General features: G+C 43.3%; 1 protein-coding gene across 1 annotated transcript in view; it reads left to right on the top strand.

Annotated features, from left to right (window-relative positions):
• Positions 1-21,017, top strand: part of RBFOX1 (RNA binding fox-1 homolog 1) — a 188,616-nt gene that overhangs the window by 7,638 nt on the left and 159,961 nt on the right. The window contains exon 2 of the mRNA XM_023755309.1: positions 10-114. Coding sequence (XP_023611077.1) covers positions 10-114 — 105 coding nt within the window. The remainder of the gene's footprint in view (positions 1-9; positions 115-21,017) is intronic.

Here is a 21,017-nt window from a genome sequence, read left to right as displayed (position 1 = left end):
CCCGGCCAGACCACCGTCCCCGAGCACACGCTAAACCTGTACCCTCCCGCGCAGTCCCACTCGGAGCAGAGCGCCGCGGACACCAGCGCGCAGACCGTCTCGGGCACCGCCACAGTAAGTGGGCTCCAGGCTCGCCTCGGGCACCGGTGGAGGTGGGAGGGGGTCAGGCAGGGCTCCCAGGGTTCCCTAGTGACAGCGGGGTGCACCCCCATCCAAGCGTCCTGCCCATAAAGCAGCCCCTAACCCTGTCCTTGTCACCCCAGTTCTGCCAAGATGCCTGATCTCCAGGCATCCTCTCCTGTTACTTGCTGAAATGGGCACATTTTTGGTTGACGGCGATTTGTTTGTAAAAGGAAACTTTGACCTACTCTTTGTTCCTATAGTTCTGCCTTTTCTGGAACAATGTCATCTCCGTGGAATCATACACTATGTAGCCTTCTTTTAAATGGCTTTACGGAGATGTAATTTACATACCATAAAACACACCAGTGTTAGCTGGACAATTCAGGCTTTTTGCGTATTTACAGGGTCCTGCAACCGTCAGCACAGTCTACTCTATTGGAATATTTCCATCGCCCCAAACACAAATCTTGTGGCCATTAGCAGCCACGCAGCTGTCTCTGCACCAGCCCTCCCCAACTTAGCCTAATGCGTTAGGTTAGAGATTCATCCTAGTCTTCATGCGGGTCCCTGTTTCTTCCATGTTGTTGCTGGGCCCTGGGGTGTGCAGGCCTGGGCAGCAAAGAGGCAGCAGAAGAGAATCTTGCAGGGCAGTGAAACCATTCTGTACGTTGATGGTGGTGGTTATGTGACTCTATGTACCCAAAAGAGTCAATTTCATTGCAGGTGAATGGGGTAAATGGGTTAAAAACAAGCAAGCAAACAAATAAAGAGGAAACATTATAATACTATCATCATTGAACACGAATGTTATTAGCTATGAATCAAGATAATCCTAAAAAAATAACTATCGAAATGAAACTGTGTTTGTGAGCGACCTAAGGTAATCATGCACACCTGATGTACATGTGCATTTGTGGAACCTTGTTCTGCAGAATTCTCTGGAAGCTTGGGCTCACCCAGCCTCAAGTCTAGAGCCTTTTGTAAGTGCAAGGCAGACGTGCCTCTTTCTCCTGCCCCAGTGGGAAACCAGTGTTGGTGAAGAAGTTTATTGTTTTAAAGCGTGATATATTTCTTATAAATAAAAGCAACCAGTAACTAACTTTGATACCTGGTGCCTTTGACACCTAATACTTGGAGGTGAGACTTGGAGAATTTAAAAAATAATACACATTCTAAACTTTTCTATTGCCTTTTCAACTCTTTATTGTTGTGCAAAACATAAAAGTTACCATTTTAACCATTTTAATGCAAGCAGTTCCGTGGCATTCCGTACATTCACAGTGCAGTGAAACCATCACCATTATCCAGTTCAAGATTTTCATCACCCAAAGGAAACTCTATGCCCATTAAGCAGACAATCTCCATCCTGCCTTCCACCAACTCCTGGCAACCACTAATCTGCTGTCTGTCTATATGGATTTGCTATTGGGGATTTTTCATAGAAATTAAATTATGTGTCTGTCTCCTTTCCAATATTAAGATGTTTTCAAGGTTCACCATATTGTAAAATGTACAGAACTTCCTTTTCATGACTGAATACGATTCCATTATACAGAGAAGCCATTTGTTTATCCATTCATTCATTGATGGGCACTTGGGTTGTTTCGACCTTTGGCTCTTGTGAATAGTGCCACTAGTGCCTTTTTGTATATGGCTGTGCTACAAGTTAGGGGTGAGTCTATTAAGTGTGTTTGCTGATTTCTCAGGTATTTGTGTTGTTGACAACCAGATGATAATGATAGAGTTGTTGTTTATTTGCTTGGTGCTTATTTTGTGATAATCAGGGTGGTAGGGCTTCAGGAGGCTATTTTAGGACTGAAAAAAGAGGTTAAATCAGACATTATTTATTAAGCCTCAACATATGCTAACTATATTACTGATCTGGAAGATTCATTCAGTCCGTCATTCACTCATTCATTCATTCATTCATTCATTCACAAATATTTATTAAACATCTACTGGGACCTGGACTCATAGTAGGTGATGTGGTTGAATCAAACAGAAACAGCCCTTTTCCTTTTTGAAACTTAGTGTGAGAGGCAGAGTGAACATGTGGCGACCAAGCAGCTATATAAACACAAATGATGATCCATGCTCTTAAGAAAAAGACAGATGCTATGGGAAGATAAAAAAAGAGCAGAGGCACGGCTTGCAAATGAGTAGTCTGGGAACCTTTCTTGAAGGAGATGATATTTAAGGTGAGAAGACAAAGCTTTTCAGGCAGAAAGAATGACAAGGTCAGTCATCCTGACCTTGACTCATTCAAAGAACAAAAGAGGCCAGTGTATCTAGGGCATGTGGAGAGGGTTTGGGGGTAGAGTGACAATGGACTAAATGGAAGGAATCAGTAGGTATCATACCCCACAGGCCTGCTGGGTTCGATAAGGGGTGGAATTCCACATTAGGAGTAATGGGAAGTCATTGAAAAGAGTTTGAGCAGGAGGACTTATAAAATGAGAGTTTGAAAGAAAGGGTTAATTATGCCTACCTAAAAGGAAACTTTAATCCAGCTGGGGAGTTGACATGCTCAACGTCCTTCTCTCACAAAAAGCATTCTTTAGAGATCAACACGATTAAAGTTAAATAGCATGCGGACGGTCCACAGAGCCCAGCCCTGCAGGGAGAGGCACGGGTAAGCAGGCCTGTGCTCTGCCCTTAATAGGGCGTGTGTTCTGTTATCCTTGCAATGTGACAAGTCCTAGAGCATGGAAACAACAGCGTCATTTCTGAAATTGGCTCCAACGATGGTATCTAGAGTATTTGAAAGGCAAGGAGCACCTCTCCGAGTATGGAGTGTGTGGATTTGTGGAGGGGCTGGTTACTTTGCCTCCTTTCGCAATGTTTGTGTGGTACATACTCTCACGGGAAGTTTTAAAGGAAAGAGAACCATCATCAGTGGAGGCAGGTGGCTTCGTGGCTGATCCTGACGGCCCAGAGAAGGGACCATCCAGTTTTCTGCTGCAAACGATTACATGCCTATGGGCTTCTCTCCTTTGACCAAAAAGGAAGATGCTTTCTCTGTCTGTGACCTACTTCTGAGTTGGACTTTTCCGGCCCGACTGTGCAGAACACGGTTGATGAGAAGCTTGCTTCCCATTGTCTCTGCATCTGCACATTGTTTCCGAGCGCTCCTTCTCTTCCCTCCAGGCTCTGCATTTCCCGGGGATGGAATTGAGCCTCAAAGTGGGTCAGACCCATGGTTGTCCCAGCCCGGTATTAGCACTCCTAAGTTCTTCCCCATTGGTTAGTGTTGTACCTGCCATAATGCTAACTGTTCTCTGACACAGAGGCCTGGTGCTTAATGCCAGTCTCACAGCACTGTGGAGGCCATCATTTCTTTGAGAAACCGAGTCGCTTCGGGTGAGAGAAACGATCCATCCATCTGCTAGTCTCCAAGAACTTCTAATGTATGCACATGATTTAACATAAAGTACAGACGGTAGAAGGGAAGCAGGCTGCACCCAGCGCTCCCAGCCAGAGCGGAGGAAAGTACAGACAGCAAAGACTTCCCCGGCCATCCTTTCAGTCCTCCGAGGGCTGAGATGAGTCCCTGCAGGACATTTTCCTGCCGAATGTCTATTTAATGCAGGGCCTCCCAACACATCATGGATCACTGTGCTGACAGAGCCAATCCTGCATTCTATTAGATACTGCTCCTGACAAGGTATTTCACTTTTGACATATTATAATTAGAGATTTGCAAGTGGTGAATTCTCCGCGTATCTCCAATAGCAACTTAACTTCTATTTTTAACGCCTCTGCAGTCTGTTTGAAAGTCTCCCACCAGCTCTGGGATCTGAGGGGAGAAAGAATGTGGGTCCCAGAGCTTGTTCCCCGGAGCTCTGGGCTCTATTGACAGAGAGAAGAGCTGTTTAAGGAACCAACTTCTTCTTAATCCTCAGCTGCTTTCACTGAGTGTTGTGTCTCCAGACATCATTAATACCCCTAAGAAGATAAGACATTGGTCGGTGATGACCTCCTGTTCTTAATCCCTTACACATTGGCTCTGTTCTGCAAGTCAATTATGTAGCTAAGTGTGGGGAAAGCTTCTCAATGCATTCCTTTTTGTTAATTAGCCATTATTTTTAGTATTATTACTGCATTGATTCAGGTTAGTGGTGAAAAAGCCACACATTAGAACAGGTCTACAATGGAAATGAAAATTCCCTAATGCCCTCAAGCCCAGTTCTTAGTCTCCCTGCTGGAAAGTGCAGGTACCAATCCCTAATATTTTCCTCTAGAGTGTTTTATGCAAATGAAAGTATATGCCTGTGTCTTAGTTCAGGCTGATGTATTATAAATGGGTGGCTTGAAAAAAAACCCACACATTTATTTTTCACAATTTGGGGGCCAGGAAGTCCGAGACCTTGGCACCAAAAGATTGGGTGTCTGGTGAGGGCCCACTTCCTGGTTCAAAGCTGGATGTCTTCCCATTGTGTCCTCACATGGAGGAAGGGGTGAGGGAGCTCTCTGAGGACTTCTTTTTATAAGGGCTCCACCCTCATGATTGGTCATCTCCCCAAGGCCCCTCCCCCTACTACTATTACCTTACTGGCTAGGATTTTAACATATGCATTTTGTGGGAACACAAGCATTTATCTAAAGCAGCTTGCTTGTCTATCTCTACCTCTAACTCTACCTCTCTATCTGTCCCTATCTCTATCTCTGTCTCTATCTATGTGACCTACCTCTACCTCTTCCTACCTCTATCTCTATCCCTAATCTCTAATTCTATCTTAATTTCTATCTTTATCCTCTCTACGTATTCTAGCTCACTCCATCTCTAAATCAGTCTTGATATCCTCTAACTTCTCCCTAGTGCCAATCTCAATATAACAGGATTGACATCTATTAAGCACCCATTGGCACTCTTTATATCTGGGAGATCATTTTTGTTTTCACTTTGGGATGTAACTCATTCTTTTTCATCTTTGCCATGGAATCTGGGGTTTATCTGGCAATGTTGTTATTCCCAATCAGCTGCAGTGAACAGCTGGGTTCACATATTGCTGTCCACCACTGAGTGTCTATTTTGTAACTACTAGTTTGTATTTCTTAGTCCTCTCACCTTTTTCACCAGCCCCCTCCCCCCAATCCCTCTCCCTTCTGGTAATCATCAGTTTGTTCTTCATGTCTATTAATCTAATTCAATTTTGTCTGTTCATTTATTTTGTTCTTTAGATTCCACATATAAGTGAAATCATATGGTATTTTTCTTTCTCTGCCTAACTTATTTCACTTAGCATAATACCCTGGAACATTATTCCACCATGAAAAATAAGGGAATCTTACCATTTGTGTCCCTCTGCTCCACTGTTTATAAGTGGAAGTATCTTGGGCTGGTCATTGGACCTCTTTGATATCATTCCTACGGTTCCCTACCTCCATTCTGCTTCTGCCTTTCTCCAAATTGCCTCCCTCTTTTCTTCCAAACAACCATTAGAGATGAATAATAAAACACCAGAGAGTGCCTCCCCCAGGTGGAGGATTGTGGCCTCATGGGCTTTCATTAAAAGCTTGGAAAAATGGTTGAGGGACACCATGTCTAAAAATAGGGTAAAGAGCTATGTCAAAACAGGAATCGGGTGATAATAATCTCAAACATAATAGTTTTTGCTCAGTAGCTCAAACTATGTTCTAAGCACTTTATATGCATAATCGCATATGAAGTTTCCACTTTAGTTCTGTCTGACCCACAGTGGGACCAATGTGTAATCGCCATTACCTAAAAACAAGTATGTATGAGGCATTATCATCCCCCAGTTATAGTTGAGGAAACTGAGGCAAGTAACTTCCTGGTCACTGTAGTTAACAGGTAGGAGCTGGAGCTCAAAACCAAGTGTGCCAGACTCAAGACCAAAAGTCTTAAGGGCTCGAAGCCCAGAAGGCATCCCCCAGGCTTGCCCAGCACATATGTGGCCTCTTCTCTGGGCAGATTGCTGTTGAGGAAAGGAATTCCTTGCCTGGGAATTACTTATTTTGCCTGGGAGGGCCCAAGCATGTACAATATCCCAGGCTTAGAGTGTGCCTTGAGCAAATTCTAATAACATGTTCCGGTGGCTTCAAAATTGTCTTTTCAGATGACAGTGTGGCTGAGCTGTTTTGTCAACACCAATTCTGTTTTCCTAAGGTTCACATTTACTCTAAGGACACAGGTACTGCCTCTGATTCCCTCATGAGGCTGAGGGTCATGCTTCTGCCTCCTGTATAGGCTTTGGAATAAATGGCCCATGGCTTGTAGGATAAATTAAAGGCCTTCCTTACTCCATACTAGTGTTATCTTACTGTTCAAAAGCCCCTGTGCACCACAATGTCCAGTTCTGGTCGCCAAAACGCATGATTGAGTCAAACTCAGGATAATTCTGCAAGAAGCAGGCATCGCTGTGAGTAGCACAGACCCAGATCTCTGAGTCTGGGTCTGAGGCTACTGCCTTGAATTTTGGTAGAATTGAAGAACCTCACGACAGTTTGGGAAAGAGGCACTAAATAAACACCTGCAGGTGTTAGGAGAAGCAGTGAAGAGACAAGGTAAGGAGCTTGGAGTTTCTACTTCAGTTCTGTCTGACCCACAGTGGGACCAATGGCATGTTATGTAACCTTACTTAGGGCTTAGAGTAGGGATGACATCCTAAGAATAATGCCAATAAAGGGCTTAGCACAGTGCTGGGCCCATAGTAAACACTCTGCCATATGAACCATTGTGATTATGAGATGATCACATCATTCAGAAGGGAAAATCAGAGTGTTCTCCTCTATCCTGAATTCTTCATTCTAATTTTTTTAAAATCCATCATAAGAATTGTGTAATTACGTGTCTTAAGAGTCAAATGAAGACTCAAATACCCACATTTACTTTTAAAGGTAATTCTTTTATTTAATGATTTTCATACAAGTAGTTTTCAATCACTCATGCCTGAGCACAGCTGACTGATACAAGCTGATCATTAACCTGATTCTAGGTCATGGACAAACAAGGTTAAGATTTATTAGAGGAATATTTGACTGAAGTTCTGTTCATAAGGCCCAAACACTTCTTGCTTTTGAGAAAAGATCTGACATATTCTGATTTCAAGTTACTGTTTCCTGGTAATTGACATATTTCAATTGCAAGTCTTGAAGCCATCTGAAAAGTTCCTCTTGATTTTCTCTTCAGAGTTTTGTGCTTTTTCAGATCTGTATTCAATGTCATCAATTTCACCCTCTCAGTATGACTAAGCAGTCTCTATCCTTGATTAAGATGAGAGTCTGTGTGAGCAAGTATTAGCACACAGTGTAATGACTGGATAATTTGACGATGAAGTAGGCTGTCTGTGGATTATTCCAATGACTGGTCTAGGTGTTTGAAGAACCTAATTGCCTTTGCATAGCTCATAATCCTATTAGGTGCTTTGTTGTTTATTTGTTTTTAACTGAATTTAGAAGCAGGCATTAATCTGTTCTCTGTGGGCAGTAGTTGAATCATTCATTAGTTCACCATCAGCTCCTGCTCTTAATTTGTGACCATATATTGTGCAAGTTCAGAATGAGTTCATGTGAATGCCACACTCTATTTCAGCGGTTCTCAACCTGTGGGTCGCAACCCCTTTGGCGGTCGAACGACCCTTTCACAGGGGTCGCCTAAGGCCATCTGGCATATCAGATATTTATATTACGGTTCATAACAGTAGCAACATTACAGTTATGAAGTAGCAACGAAAATAATTTTATGATTGGGTCACAACATGAGGAACTGTATTTAAAGGGCCAGAAGGTTGAGAACCACTGCTCTATTTGGATTCCAGGCTAAAGAAAGAAGTTGGCTGTGCTCTGTGACCTGAGGGTCCATGGATGGTTCAGTCAACCCTTCAGTGTTAGAGCTGGAGGGAACCAGAGTTTACCTAATTCAACCTCTGATTGCACAGATTTAAGGAGATCACATAAGTGAAGGCTGAAACTCAAGTAGTTCAGGCTCAGGCAAGTAACATACATGTTTGAAAGAGATTGGTTTATAATGGAGACATAGGTAACATACATAATTCATTTCCTCATTAATATGGGAATAATGAAACCATAGGCATGATTCTCTGTGACCTTTTGGTGGTGACCCTGTGGTAGTCTAGATGACCACTGCCCAGCCAGTATTACAATATTTTTTTTCAACAGTTAACAGCAATTTGGATTTTTATGCACTCTCCTGTTCAGGTCTGTTTCACTCATGTTTGTTATCTGCCCAGATACTGTGTTTATAAACCCTGACATAATTTTGTAACCTGAGTTTTTTAAATAAGAGGTGAGATTAGAAACTTTGAGGAGGTAATATTTCAGATTTATAAAAAAGATACCTTTGATGCCTCAGAGAGTGCAGAGATTCATAGAATGTTCGAAGCTTGAAAGGACCATCTTGTCTACCTGCTTCATTTATGAACAGTGCTGGGGCCTGGAGAAGGGACCTACCTGGGTCACACAGCAGATGTCAGAACAGTGAATGTCAGCAGAAACCAGAGCAGGGACACCCTGAAAGGAAATTTCTACTCAACCATGCCGTTCCTTGTGCAATCTACTTGCTTTGACCATCCATTTTCATCTCTATCTCCTGGATTCTGCTGTAGTTTTCAAAATCCAGTTTCTCAGGGTTATTGCCACATTGAAATAGAGCTCACAACCCTGCCTTTAGGAGGGAGCCAGGCCCTGTGAGTTGAGGCTCCAGGTGTCTTTGACATTCTATTTTGTTTCCTAGCCAGAGGTTTCAGCCACTAGGGGGCCTGACATTCACAAAGGTTTCAGGACTTCTAAAAAGAGCCTTTATTTTATCTAATTCTCTCCTGCTGATCCTGGTGGTAGTGTGGATGGACCCTGCTCCTTCTGTGGTGTTCTATGTTCCAGCCAGCTTCACTGCCAGGTGCTTCTGGGTCAAAACACTGTCACTAGTGTCTGGGCTCCCACCATTGCATCCCTGAAGAGCATGGAGGCTGTCACAATGTTAAAGCATCGCCTTGATGTAGAGCTGGGTCCGAGCCCATGCACAGGCTCCCTGAGGGGCAGAAACTTGAAGGCTGGGTTCTGCCCCCCAGTAGAGTAATAAACCCTGTGAGGTCAGTGAGCCTGATAGGTGAGCCAGCAGCGTGCAGATCACACCAAAACGCTCATGGTCTCTCCAACTCCTCCACTCTGGCAAGAAGGTTAATATAACCCAGACAATCAGCCATCCCTCTGGCATCAGGAACAGAACGTACCCAGGCTTGAGGACCTGACTTTTATTTGCCCTCCACATCCATGGGACAAAGCTACATGGCAAGTTCATTCTCCAATAAACCAAAGTCTTCAGACTGTATGGTTCAAAACAAATCAGGCTATCAGGACCAAGGTAATTTGGAGGCTTAAGTGTTGCAGACTTGTTTGGGAGCAAAAAGGCAGTTTTCCTTCTTAAAAACACACACACATAGATTTAGTTGTACATTCAAAGAGTTTGGGCTGCCCTGGCCTTTTAAAAGGGGGAAATGTAAGTGTGCATCTGGATTGGTCGATGAAGAAAAACAAAAATAAATTTCGTGGACAGAAAGGGGAAAAAAGGCAAGTCGATTTACTAACAATAGAGATAACAGTAACTAGCGGCTAGTGAGCACATATTAGATACCCAGTGCAGGGATGCTAGAAGCTTCATGTGCACAATGTGATGGAATCTTATAGCATCCACGGGAGCTGGGTACCATAATTAGTCCCTTATTATCTAGGTGAGAAAATCAGAGCATAGAGAATGGAGGAGATTGCCCAAGGTCATGTCACAAAAGCTAAGGAAGGCAGAGCTGGTATTTACAGGCAGCCAGTCAGCCAGTCTGACCCCAGGGCCCACTCCCTTCCTCACTCCTCCAGCCACACAGGTTGTTCACGTTCCATCAAGGGGCCAGTGTGATGATGCCAACATTACAGATGAGGAAACAGAAGCACAGATGTGACTTGCCCCAAGGCCAAACAGTTAACAGCGGGAGCTCACCTGGCAGGCTCCCCTGTCTCCCAAGGGCCTGCTACTCTGCTAGAGGGAAAAACCCCAGTCCCTGAGCTTCTGACCGTCTCAGACCTAGCTCTACATCAAGACTATGACTTAACAGTCTGATCATTCATTCATTAATTAACCAATCAGCAGAGGGCTGGTAGATTTCTAGACCCACATTATTTCACTTCCCATCAGAAGTAGTTTATTTTACTTAAATGGCATTCCCTTCTACTTAATCATGACAATATCATGGCAGACAAACGTCTTAATAATTTTTGTCGCCATAATTCTGTGTTTAGCTCAGAACTGCCTCGGTTCACTCACACACACACACACACACACACACACACACACACACAGGTGGTCCACAGAGTGAAAGGGGCCCTGGAACTACTTGGCAAGCTGACGAGAGGATGCCTAGATCTCCCAGAGAAGCCTGCTACAAGGAAATCGCTAATTATAACCCAAATTGTATTTGACTTCTGCATCTTTGCTTCACGTTGTAACACTGTAATTTAAAGAGATTGTTCCCTGGCCTTTTTTTTTCGGGGGAGAAATTAACTACCATTTTTTACTAAGAAAAGTGGTGGTAATGGCAATGACAGGAGGTGGGTCCCACCCCCCCTTTCCTTCTAATTGGCTTGCAAGTGGGAGTCAGGTTAGCAATTATGCGAGGAGTTGCCTGGGGTTCCAGGCAGTATCTGTGGGTGACACTCATCTGGTGTCTTTACAAAAGGGAAAGAGATGATGGGGTGGGGCCAGGCTTGGGGGAATGAGCCCCAGAAAGTTTCCTTGACTCCAGGAAATGGCAGTTTGGAGACAAGAGGAAGGTCAGGTGTGTTAGTTGGATTTGAAGACCTTCTCCTGTTTTGAGTCACTAATGCCATTGGCAGTGAAGGCTGGAGGGGACCTTGCCAAAAGTTGGAAGAGGAGTTAGAGCAGTGCTGCACTCAGGACTTTGGCTGTCTTTTGCCTGGTCCAGCTGTTCATGGGACCCAGAACCCCTCACCAGCCCTCCCTGTCCTCTCTTCCGTCCAGCCTTCTCCAAGCTTTTAGTATCAGCATTAACTAGCTGGGCCAAGGGGCAGCAAACTATGCCCAATGCGCCAATTCTGGCCCACCACTTGTTTTTGTCAATAAAGTTTTATTGGAATACAACCACCCCATCCATTCATGCATTGTTTATGCTGCTTTAGCTTTTTCAGAATGGAGTAGTTGCAGCAGAGATATATGGACCACTATGCTGAGAATGCTTGCTCTCTGGCCCTCAATAGAAAAAGTTTGCTGACCAGTGACCTAGGACAAAGTTTACGTACTATTGCCTGCTGACTTTATTCAGACCTCGGGCCTTTTTTGTTGAGCTCACAAAGAGAATGAATTGCCTACATTTCAAAATGGGAAATTTCACAATAAAAGCTGGCTAGATTAAAAAACAGAAAATCTAACAAAACATCGTAACCATGTGTTCATGTTCATGGACTCTCCCCCAGGCTATTTGCCACAGTCCCCACAACCAAGCCTCCCCTCCACCCCCATCTGCATGGACTGACCCACAGAAATATTTGAGCTTGACCTGGTCATCTGGGTCTTTGGGATTATTTTTTTAATAATATATTTGTAATTTCTCCCCTGACCAATGAATTACATTTCTTTTATTCTTCCTTTCCATCAAACTGGACTTTCCTTTGGGACTCTGGCAAGTAAATAAATGTGGAATGACAGTATATAGTCGATACCAGAGTTGTTATACCAGGAATATTGCATCCCTTCCACCTCCAAGTACACATCCATATACACACACATATACACACACAAACTGCGCATGTTTTCTCCATTGGCTTTTATTTAAATCAAAGCAGAATTAATAAATATTATGTTCTGCTCAACATCACAATTGTTATTATTAACGAAGGAAGTAGTAATAGTGTTGGTCAAGGTAGTCAGGCTCTAAATCCATTCGTTCTAACTAATGGCAGGTGGTGGTAACCCCATTTCACAGATGAGGAAGACAGAGACTCAGAGGTTATGTAACTTGCTCTAGGTTGCCACACTAGGAACAAAGGCAGCAAATAAACAAAAGGCAGCAATTTAAACACATAGGCCTAGACAGTGGAACCAGCCCTTCACTAAAGTAGGAAACTGTGCTCAGCCCTGGTGCTGACATGTAGAATGCAGTCAGTCCCACTTCTGCTCAAACTGGAACAATCGATCCCAACAAGAGCCTCTGGAGGCTTGGTTGAGCCACTGAAGGTCAGTGTTTGGTAAATAGTCATTTAAGCGTCTTCCATTGCTCTTAACAAATCTGCAGGGAATTGTTTTCCAGTAGCATAGCAAGCTCAGCAGAGGGAGAATTTAGGGTGAGTGGGTGGGAAAAAGCACATGTTCCCTTTTCAAAATAAGGGTTCGTGGGGTGGGAGAGTACCCATGGCAGAGGGAAACCTGGCAGCTAATTCTGGCGCAGAGCCCTGCCTGGGCCGCACAGACGTCTCGTCTCTCCCTGTGTGTGTGCATGGCTTTCGGAAGTCCTGTGACTGTCCTTCTGCAGCTTGGATATTGAGTTCTGCAGGCTTTCTGAGGATTCACAGTGGCCTGACATTGGGGCTGAGCCCTTGATAATGACACTGTAGACACGAGGTAATTACAGATCCGTTATTTCCCAAGTCAAGCTAAGTGGACCTCTGATTATTATTCTGAGTGTAATAGGAGCATAACCAACACTGAAGGGAAATTGTACTTCTCTATTTTATTAACCACTTTTATATTCCCTTGTGCATGGCTATGATGCTACGAAATCTCCTTAAATGTGATATTACTCAATATAATACAATCATAATGCACACACCGTAATGTATTGGGTTATTTTACAAACAGCCCTTGTGAAATTGAAATTCCCATCACTTCCCTGGGCCAGCTCAGGGCTGCTGGGCTCGCAGGCCCTTTCCGTGGCTGGGAGCCTGGAGAAAACCTTCCCAGTCACTTAGGTTTTCATAGATGTAAGCAATTGGCCCGCATCATTTTTATTCACAGTGGGGATGTGGAGGAGCCACGTTCCAGACATCTCCCTGTATGTTGTAGCTCAGAAATGCAATGGTTTTTGAGACCTCGGCGTCCTTTAAAAATGAACTGGGTTAGATGGCATCGAGAAGGAAGCTAGCTAGATAGCAGGGAGGCCTTCCCTCCTGGAATTCAATTCTAAAGTGTTGGTAATTGCCTTGGCTGGAGATTCTATCGAGTCTCTACTCATATTCCCAGCCTCTGTTCATTTATAAACCTTTTCATGACACCATCTCAGTGCCAGAGCTGGGACTCCTTTGCATGCTGTATGTGCCTTAAAAATTCACTCTTTGAGCCTCTAAAAATTATTTATTGAATTCTTAGAATATGTCACAATATACATTAATCTAGTCAATGCACATCCAACAGTTTTATAATTTTAAACTTTATTTTTGCAATTATAGGTATACATTTCTCCAGGATGACATTGTAGCTTATTTGTCTTTTTCATTCTTTGTGTCAAGCACAGTGCCTGGCACCAGGTAGATACTCAACAACTGTACTTTATTTATTTATTTATGTATTTATTTATTTATTTAAATATATTTTATTGATTTCAGAGAGGAAGGGAGAGGGAGAGATAGAAACATCAATGATGAGAACCATTGATCGGCTGCCTCCTGCACACCCCACACTGGGGATTGAGCTCACAACCCAGGCACATGCCTTCCTGATTCATAGGTCGATGCTCAACTGCTGAGCCACACTGGCTAGGCATAGATCATTTATTTATTCATGAATATTTCTTGAGTGCCTACTATTTGGGAGGCATAGTGCTAAGCCTTGGAGATTCAAAAGTGAATGACAGACATCTGTTCTTCAAGGAAATTACAGTCCGGCACAAAACATAAATATAAACAAAGAAATAAAAATCACTTGAATCATTAAATAATTACATTTGTAAAAAATGTCATAAAGACAATGGAAGGAGAAAGTACATATTTCTTCCCACTATGTCAGGGATGTCATGTTGTAGCTAGAAATGGCCATGATGAGAATATTTATACCATGGAAATTGGCAATGGTACAAATCAGAGCTTTTGGTTTTTGTTTTCTGTAGGGGCAGTTGTTGACCAATTACTATCACACATGTGGCAGGAATAAACTTGGAATACTCAAATGAAAGAAAGTCAGTGTGCCTAGGTTGGGGTTACAGAGAGAAGACAGCCCAAGATGAGGACAGAGAAGTGGGCAGGGAACACTCAACAGGGCCTTGTAAGCCATTTTGAGGGTTGCATTCTCATTCTTTGTAAAATGGGAGGCCATTGGAGGATTTTAAACGAGAGAATGTCATGATTAGATTTTGTTTTTAGAAATGATCTGACAGCAGTATAGAAAATGGATTAGAGCAACACAATAGTGGGGCAGGGAGAAGTGCAGAAAGAGCCATTAGTAAGCTATTGCTATGGTTCAGACAAGAGAAGACAGCATGAACTCGTGGGGTCTGGACGATGAGTTGGCTGTAGGTTATAAGAAAAAGGATAGAGTTCATGATGACTCTAAGTTTGTGCATGAGTAAATGCTAACTCTTACAAAGCTAAATCTTAGTGAAGATGAGGATCATTTTCCAAGAAATAGAAGAAGTTGAGATCAAAATTATAACATGTGTGTTTATCTGCCTGTGTGTGTTAACTTGGAGATGCTTGTGAGTCACCTGGATGTATCACTAAGCAAGCCTCTGTTTCTTTATCTTTAAAATGGAAAGAATAACATCTCATATGGTAGCTGTGATTTTTAAGTGGATTGGTGTATATGAAAGAACTTGGCACAGAAGTCATGGGATAAAATTTAGTGGCATCTGAATTCCTGACACATTTAATCTCTGCCCTTTAAAAAGTTGGACAGCCAGACTGGAATTAACTGACAATGTTTCAGATTTGGTCAGAAACACAGAGTTTTCTGTAGGTGATTCACAATGTATAGTGTCATGTGTGTTGGGGGTGGAGGGAGTTAAACCTAAAAGTCTTCAGTTCATTTTTTAAAATATACTGGGGATGTGCCCGCAACCAAGGTACATGCCCTTGATTGGAATCAAACCTGGGACCCTTGAGTCTGCAGGCTGATGCTCTATCTACTAGGATGTGCCCGCAACCAAGGTACATGCCCTTGATCGGAATCAAACCTGGAACCCTTGAGTCTGCAGGCCGATGCTCTATCTACTAAGCCAAACCAGTCAGGGCAAAATCTTCAGTTCTAACTCCAGCTTGGGCATTTGCTTAAGCAAGTCATTCAATGCAGTGGGTGACATCACTATTAGTGTATTAGACTATCTTGGTTCAAACCTTACTTCCACTATCTTTTAATAAATTAAACAAGTAACTTAACCTCTCTGAGCTTTGATTTTTATACTATCACTGTCTACACAGGGCTTTTGTGAATATAAAGAAGGTATTTTAAGCAAAGATCCTATGACTATGCCCTATGTATAATTGGCACTCAGTCAATGGGGGCTATGATTAGGCATCATTTTGAGGCTTGGTTTTCCCATCTTTAAAATGGGCACAATAATAATCAATGTCCTGCCTAGTTGGAATAACCATAAAATGACCAAATAATATGCCAGGTCTCTGCAATATGTGCCATGTACACATGTGAACTTCTGCTACAAGTGTGGGGTGCTATAGTCCCTGGTAATTTAATCCTCACAGTGGCCTTTGAGTATAGATGAAATGATGGTGTCTTTACAGATAAGGAAATTGAGGCTTGGAGAGTTGACATGACTTGGCAATTTCCCAAGGTCACATCACTCATAAGTGGTATGTCTGAATCTACAACCTGTTCTAATAGCCATAACTCTAAACAACTTCTCCTGCAGCCTTCGCTTATGGGGGTGGGGGGGGGATGGAGAATTGAGAAGCCATTGGGTTTGGGTGGGGGAACTAAGGAAAGAAGTACCTGTTTCTATGAGTTACATATATCCTAACCTTGCCAAGGAGAGTGGGAATCAGGAAATGTTGGCTTCTGACATGACTTCATGAAGAACCTTATCCTTGCACCCACCTCAGGAATAGTGTTTAGGATTAACAGAGAAAGCCGGAGACTAGCCACATCTTTCTCCCCCACCCACAAGTGCAGATTTCCAGTTGGATGCAGACTAGAGCCTTTGGAAACTGTTCATTGGAAAACAGTTCTGGATAAATTAATTTCTGTGATACATAATGCATGAGTGGAAATACATGATATTTTTAAACAATGGAAACGAGAGAATCTGCCTTTTGGGCATTGATCCTAATTTCATTTAATTCAGAAAACATTTATCAACACCTACTGTGTGCCAGATCCTTGCTGGGAAACAGAGATGAATCAGACATGGTTTGTGCCCAGGAACAGTGAGAAATCGGTTGGAGGCGCCTACTGATGATCAGCACTGGCTTAGACCGTGAGATCAGGGGACAAGGGAGGCATGAGAGTGTCATGGAGGGACACACCTCCTTATAGGGGATGACAAGATGGTTTGAAAGTGAGCATCTGCTAAGGAAAGCTATCCCTGCCTGTTGTTTCAATTGGATGGCTTTCTTCCATTTCTCCTACCCCCATCAATAAAATTGTTATTTAAGACCTTCTACCTTCCAGCCCCTCTGAAACCAGGCTCAACCAATGAGGATGCAGCTTTCTCATACCCGCCTAGACACTTCTCAAGTCTTTGAGCACCTGGGATCATGGTCAAGTCCCTTAAATTTCCAAAGATAGCACTACCTTCATTATATGTCAGGCTTATTGTTGAGCGAAGATTAGAGATAATATATAGAAGTCTTTATCACACTTTCTTGCATATTATGCTAATGCATTGATGGGAGTTGCTGTGATGGCAATGTTGATAATAATAATCTTGAAAAATGATCATTTTGAGATGTGTGTTATACTTGTTCTTTAGCTCAACATGGTAGCAGTTACTGATCCTTTGCTACTATTCCTTTGCTTATCATTATTATTATTACTCCAACCACCCCTACTCTATTGTTATCACTGTTACTACTCATACTGTTGTTGCTATTATTCGTTTTATGGTAAAGCATTCATTCACTATTATTTGTTGAGTGCTTATTATATAATAGGCAATGGGGATTCAGAAACAGGTCCAACCAGGCATGACTTCTGCCCTCAGCATGACTTGTAGGAGAGACCGATGTAATAAGTAAACAATATAAGTAAATAATTAAAAATGATGATGTTTGCTTTAGTTATGCATTGATGCCTAACAAGCTATCTCCAAACCTAGGGAGTTAACCACCATTTTATTTGCTCACGATTCTGTGCTTCAAGAATTTGGGTCAGCCTCACATGGGCAGATCAGCTGGGTTCCCCCACTCAGACATATTCCACTGATGGTTGGGCTGGGCAGTAAGTTCCAAGTTTCTCTCAGATGTCTGGTCTTTGGTGATTGTCCATATGACCCTTCTCTCTATATATTTGACTAGCTTGGGCTTCCTCACAGCATGGTGGTCTCTGGTTAATCAGACTTCTTATATAGGCATCCTCATAGCATAGACACACTGACACGATGGCTGGATGCCAAAATTGACAGTCCTAAGCAGTGAAAATAGAAGCTGCATATCTCTTAAAGCTCTGCCTTGACATTTGCACTGTGCCATTTCTGCCCCATTCTGTTGGCTGAAGTCAGTACAGTCTCAAGGAGAGGAAAGAGACTCCATCTCTGAGCAAGAGGAGTGGCAAAGAATTGCAACCATTTTTATTTTATTTTTTATTCTTTATTGATTAAAGTATTACATATGTCTCCTTTTTCCCCCATTGACCTCTCCTCGACCACTCCCACCCCTCAGCACATGCCCTCACCCCCCTACTGTCTGTGTCCATGGGTTATGCTTATATGCATGCATACAAGTCCTTTGGTTGATCTCTTACCCGCCCCCCTCCCCTCCTGCCTTCACTGTGAGGTTTTACAGTCTGTTTGATGCTTCTCTGTCTCTGGATCATTTTTTGTTCATCAGTTTATGTTGTTCATTATATTCCACAAATGAGTAAGATCGTGTGATATTTATCTTTCTCTGACTGGCTTATTTTGCTTAGCATAATGCTTTCCATGTCCATCCATGCTGGAATTGCAACCATTTTTAATCTACCATGATATCTTTGGAAATGAACACATATTAAGTTGAGAAAGAGAATAGTGATAGTGGAACATTAGGTCATGGAAGCCTTCCCTCAGGAGATGACTGTTAAGCTGTATTCTGAAGGATAGGAGAGAATAAAGCATGAGAATACAATGGGAACAGCATTCCAGGAAGAGGGAAAAGCATGTGCAAAGCCACATATTCCATCTCTCTGTGTTCCCAGTGCAGCATTTTTTCCCCAAGTAAGGAGTCTCTTCTTGGAGATGGCAGTAAGATAGAGTATGAAAAGTTTTTGGACATCTGAGAAGCCCGGGTAAAATCCTGTCCCCATTGCTTTTTATTTGTGTGATGGGAGGCAAGAGATCATGTATGTAAATCTGGCAACCTTAGTAGGTGCTCCATAAATGGAAATTATTTTATTCTTCCAATGTATTTACAATGGGGATTCCCAAATACCACACTTGATGACTTATAGTCAGTTAGGGGATGGTACCACCAGCCATGGGTGGCCAGGGTAAGGTGAGATGCAGGGGACACAGAGGACACGGGGACTGTGTCCAGCCACAGAGATCCAGGCTCAGTAGCCTATTGCCTGGGGAACAAGCTAGTACTCAGCTTGTTGCGTCTGGCCTCCCCAGCCCAGCTTCAGACAGGGACGGGGAGATGAAAGGTGGGACAGGACTCTTCCTTAGAATTGTAAGAATGTAAGATCTCAGTAGTTGAGAAGAGACAGGATGAAAACTTATTCCCCACACTGGCTTATTTCCCCTCTATAGTAAAGGCAGCCCTTTGCAGCTAAGCATTCAAGTCCCAACACTGCTACTTCTTCACTGCATGACTTAGGAAAACTACATGCTCTCCCTCAGTCCTGAATGAAGCATGGAAGGGGCTCCATAAATTGTAGCTTCTACTAGTTCTGTTATCATCACAAGTGCCATTACTGTTACTACTTTGAGGATTTCTTATTATGGTTAATGCTTAGCGAGGCAGGTGCCTGATTAATTGGTGGTGGGATTCTTCTAACCTCTGTCTCTTGTTTCAAAGGTTCAGTTTGCCAACTTAGAGGTTTTATGTTGCGCTCCGACCTCGGCATGTTGCTTCATCGCCTGTGCCTTTCCGTTTCTCCGGCCCTCATTTTACCTTTGCGTGGAACCCCTTGGCCTCTGCCTGTAGTCATTTTTCACCACCCCAGGTATTTAAGATGATGCAATATTGCATCACGTGGGTGATGTGACCACGAGAATGGACTCTTGTACTGATTGTGATTCCCCCACACGCTACCCTTCAAGACTTGGCAAATAACCTATCTGTGTTTTGTTATCGACCATAAACTATAAAATTAGGATACTGAAAGTACTTGGAGGGTCGTTGTGAAGTTGAGACAGGTCAATGATTTAGTAATTCTTAACCATTGCCAGGCATATAGGATACGTTCGACAGCCATGGGTTGCTTTTGTCTCTGCTGTCTCATTGGTGGTTGCTACAGACGTGGAGTCTTTTATTAACCATGACATCTTCAGGCTGGCTTCACTTTGTCTTCTTTGAAAATATAATAAGGCACATCATCAATAACACCTCTGTAATACTTTACAGAGGGGCCTCCCGTCTCTCCCGGCATCTGTGTTAGGCTATGTATGAACATGTCCATTTTGGCAGGTTAAAAAACTGAGGCTCAGAGGACCCTTACAACTTGCTCCAATCCCCGCATGTCGCCAAGGCCGGATTCATACCCCGCACTGTACCCCTGAGGCCCCTCTGTGCCCAGCCCTTGCTGTGTCTCTCCGAGGGCTCTTCACTTTGCAGACTTTGGTTCATTCCATGAGCTGCCTGCTGCATCTCTGGGAGGCTCAGATAAGAGGCACATTAGAATCCACCTTGCCCCGGGGCCCAGGGTGTTTCCATGTAGGGGAAGCCCCCCACCTGGAAATCCAAGGCTTCAGCAGCTCATAAAAGCCCTGTTCCACCGCCTGCCGCAGCGCACACCCTGAGCAGAAAGATAATTCACCTTAATTACCCAGGATCCCTGGTTAAGGACAAGTACAAAGGACTCTAACTGAAGTTCAAAAATAAGCGATTCAGCAAAATCGCATGAGGTCAATTCCCTGGGAAAGAAGAGTTCATCGCTGACAGTTCTAAAAGGGAGCCTTTACCCTCTGTTGGCTGCAAACCCAAGGTAAAGGCCCAGGCCCAGCTGTGGCCCATGCCTCTCGCTCCAATGTAGCTCCAGAAGGAGCCCTACGGACAGAAGGCTCCTACCTCCCGCTATCACGTCATCCTGTATCAAATGATACTGCAAGTGTTTGTTTTTCATCCAGTGTGTTTCTTAATTTTTTTTTTGTCTCATATCTTACTTAAAAATTGACTGGCCCTTCTCATTTAGGGCAGAGGAAGGGAATGCATCTCAATTTGCTATGAAAATGTGGTTCATTTTCATCTCCAGTGCCTCAGACTCTATTATATTACCCTAAGTTTGGGATTTGCCCTTTAATTGATTTCTGACATCAAGGGTGAGTGATTCATTTTCTGGGATGCTCACCGGGTTGGCGCATTGGAATGGGAAGAGCATGGAGCCTGCAGGCCAAGTAGCTGAGCTCGCCTTCTCACTAACCATGTGGCCTATGAGTCTGGCACTGTCTCTGAGTCTCAGTTGCTTTATCCAAATGATCTCTCTGGTTGGCATGATGGTTAAGTGGAATACTATGAGTGATTTGGGTGCTTAAGAAATCATTTTGGTCATTTGTAGAGCAGGTGCTTGCAAAGGTGCCCTGGGAGAATGGATGCTCCATTTTCCAGCAAAG

This window comes from Myotis lucifugus, unplaced genomic scaffold (assembly GCF_000147115.1).
Source record: "Myotis lucifugus unplaced genomic scaffold, Myoluc2.0 scaffold_72, whole genome shotgun sequence".
In the NCBI taxonomy this organism is placed as follows: domain Eukaryota; kingdom Metazoa; phylum Chordata; class Mammalia; order Chiroptera; family Vespertilionidae; genus Myotis; species Myotis lucifugus.
The sequence above is the reverse complement of the archived record's forward strand: the minus strand, read 5'-3'. Positions and strand labels throughout refer to the sequence as shown.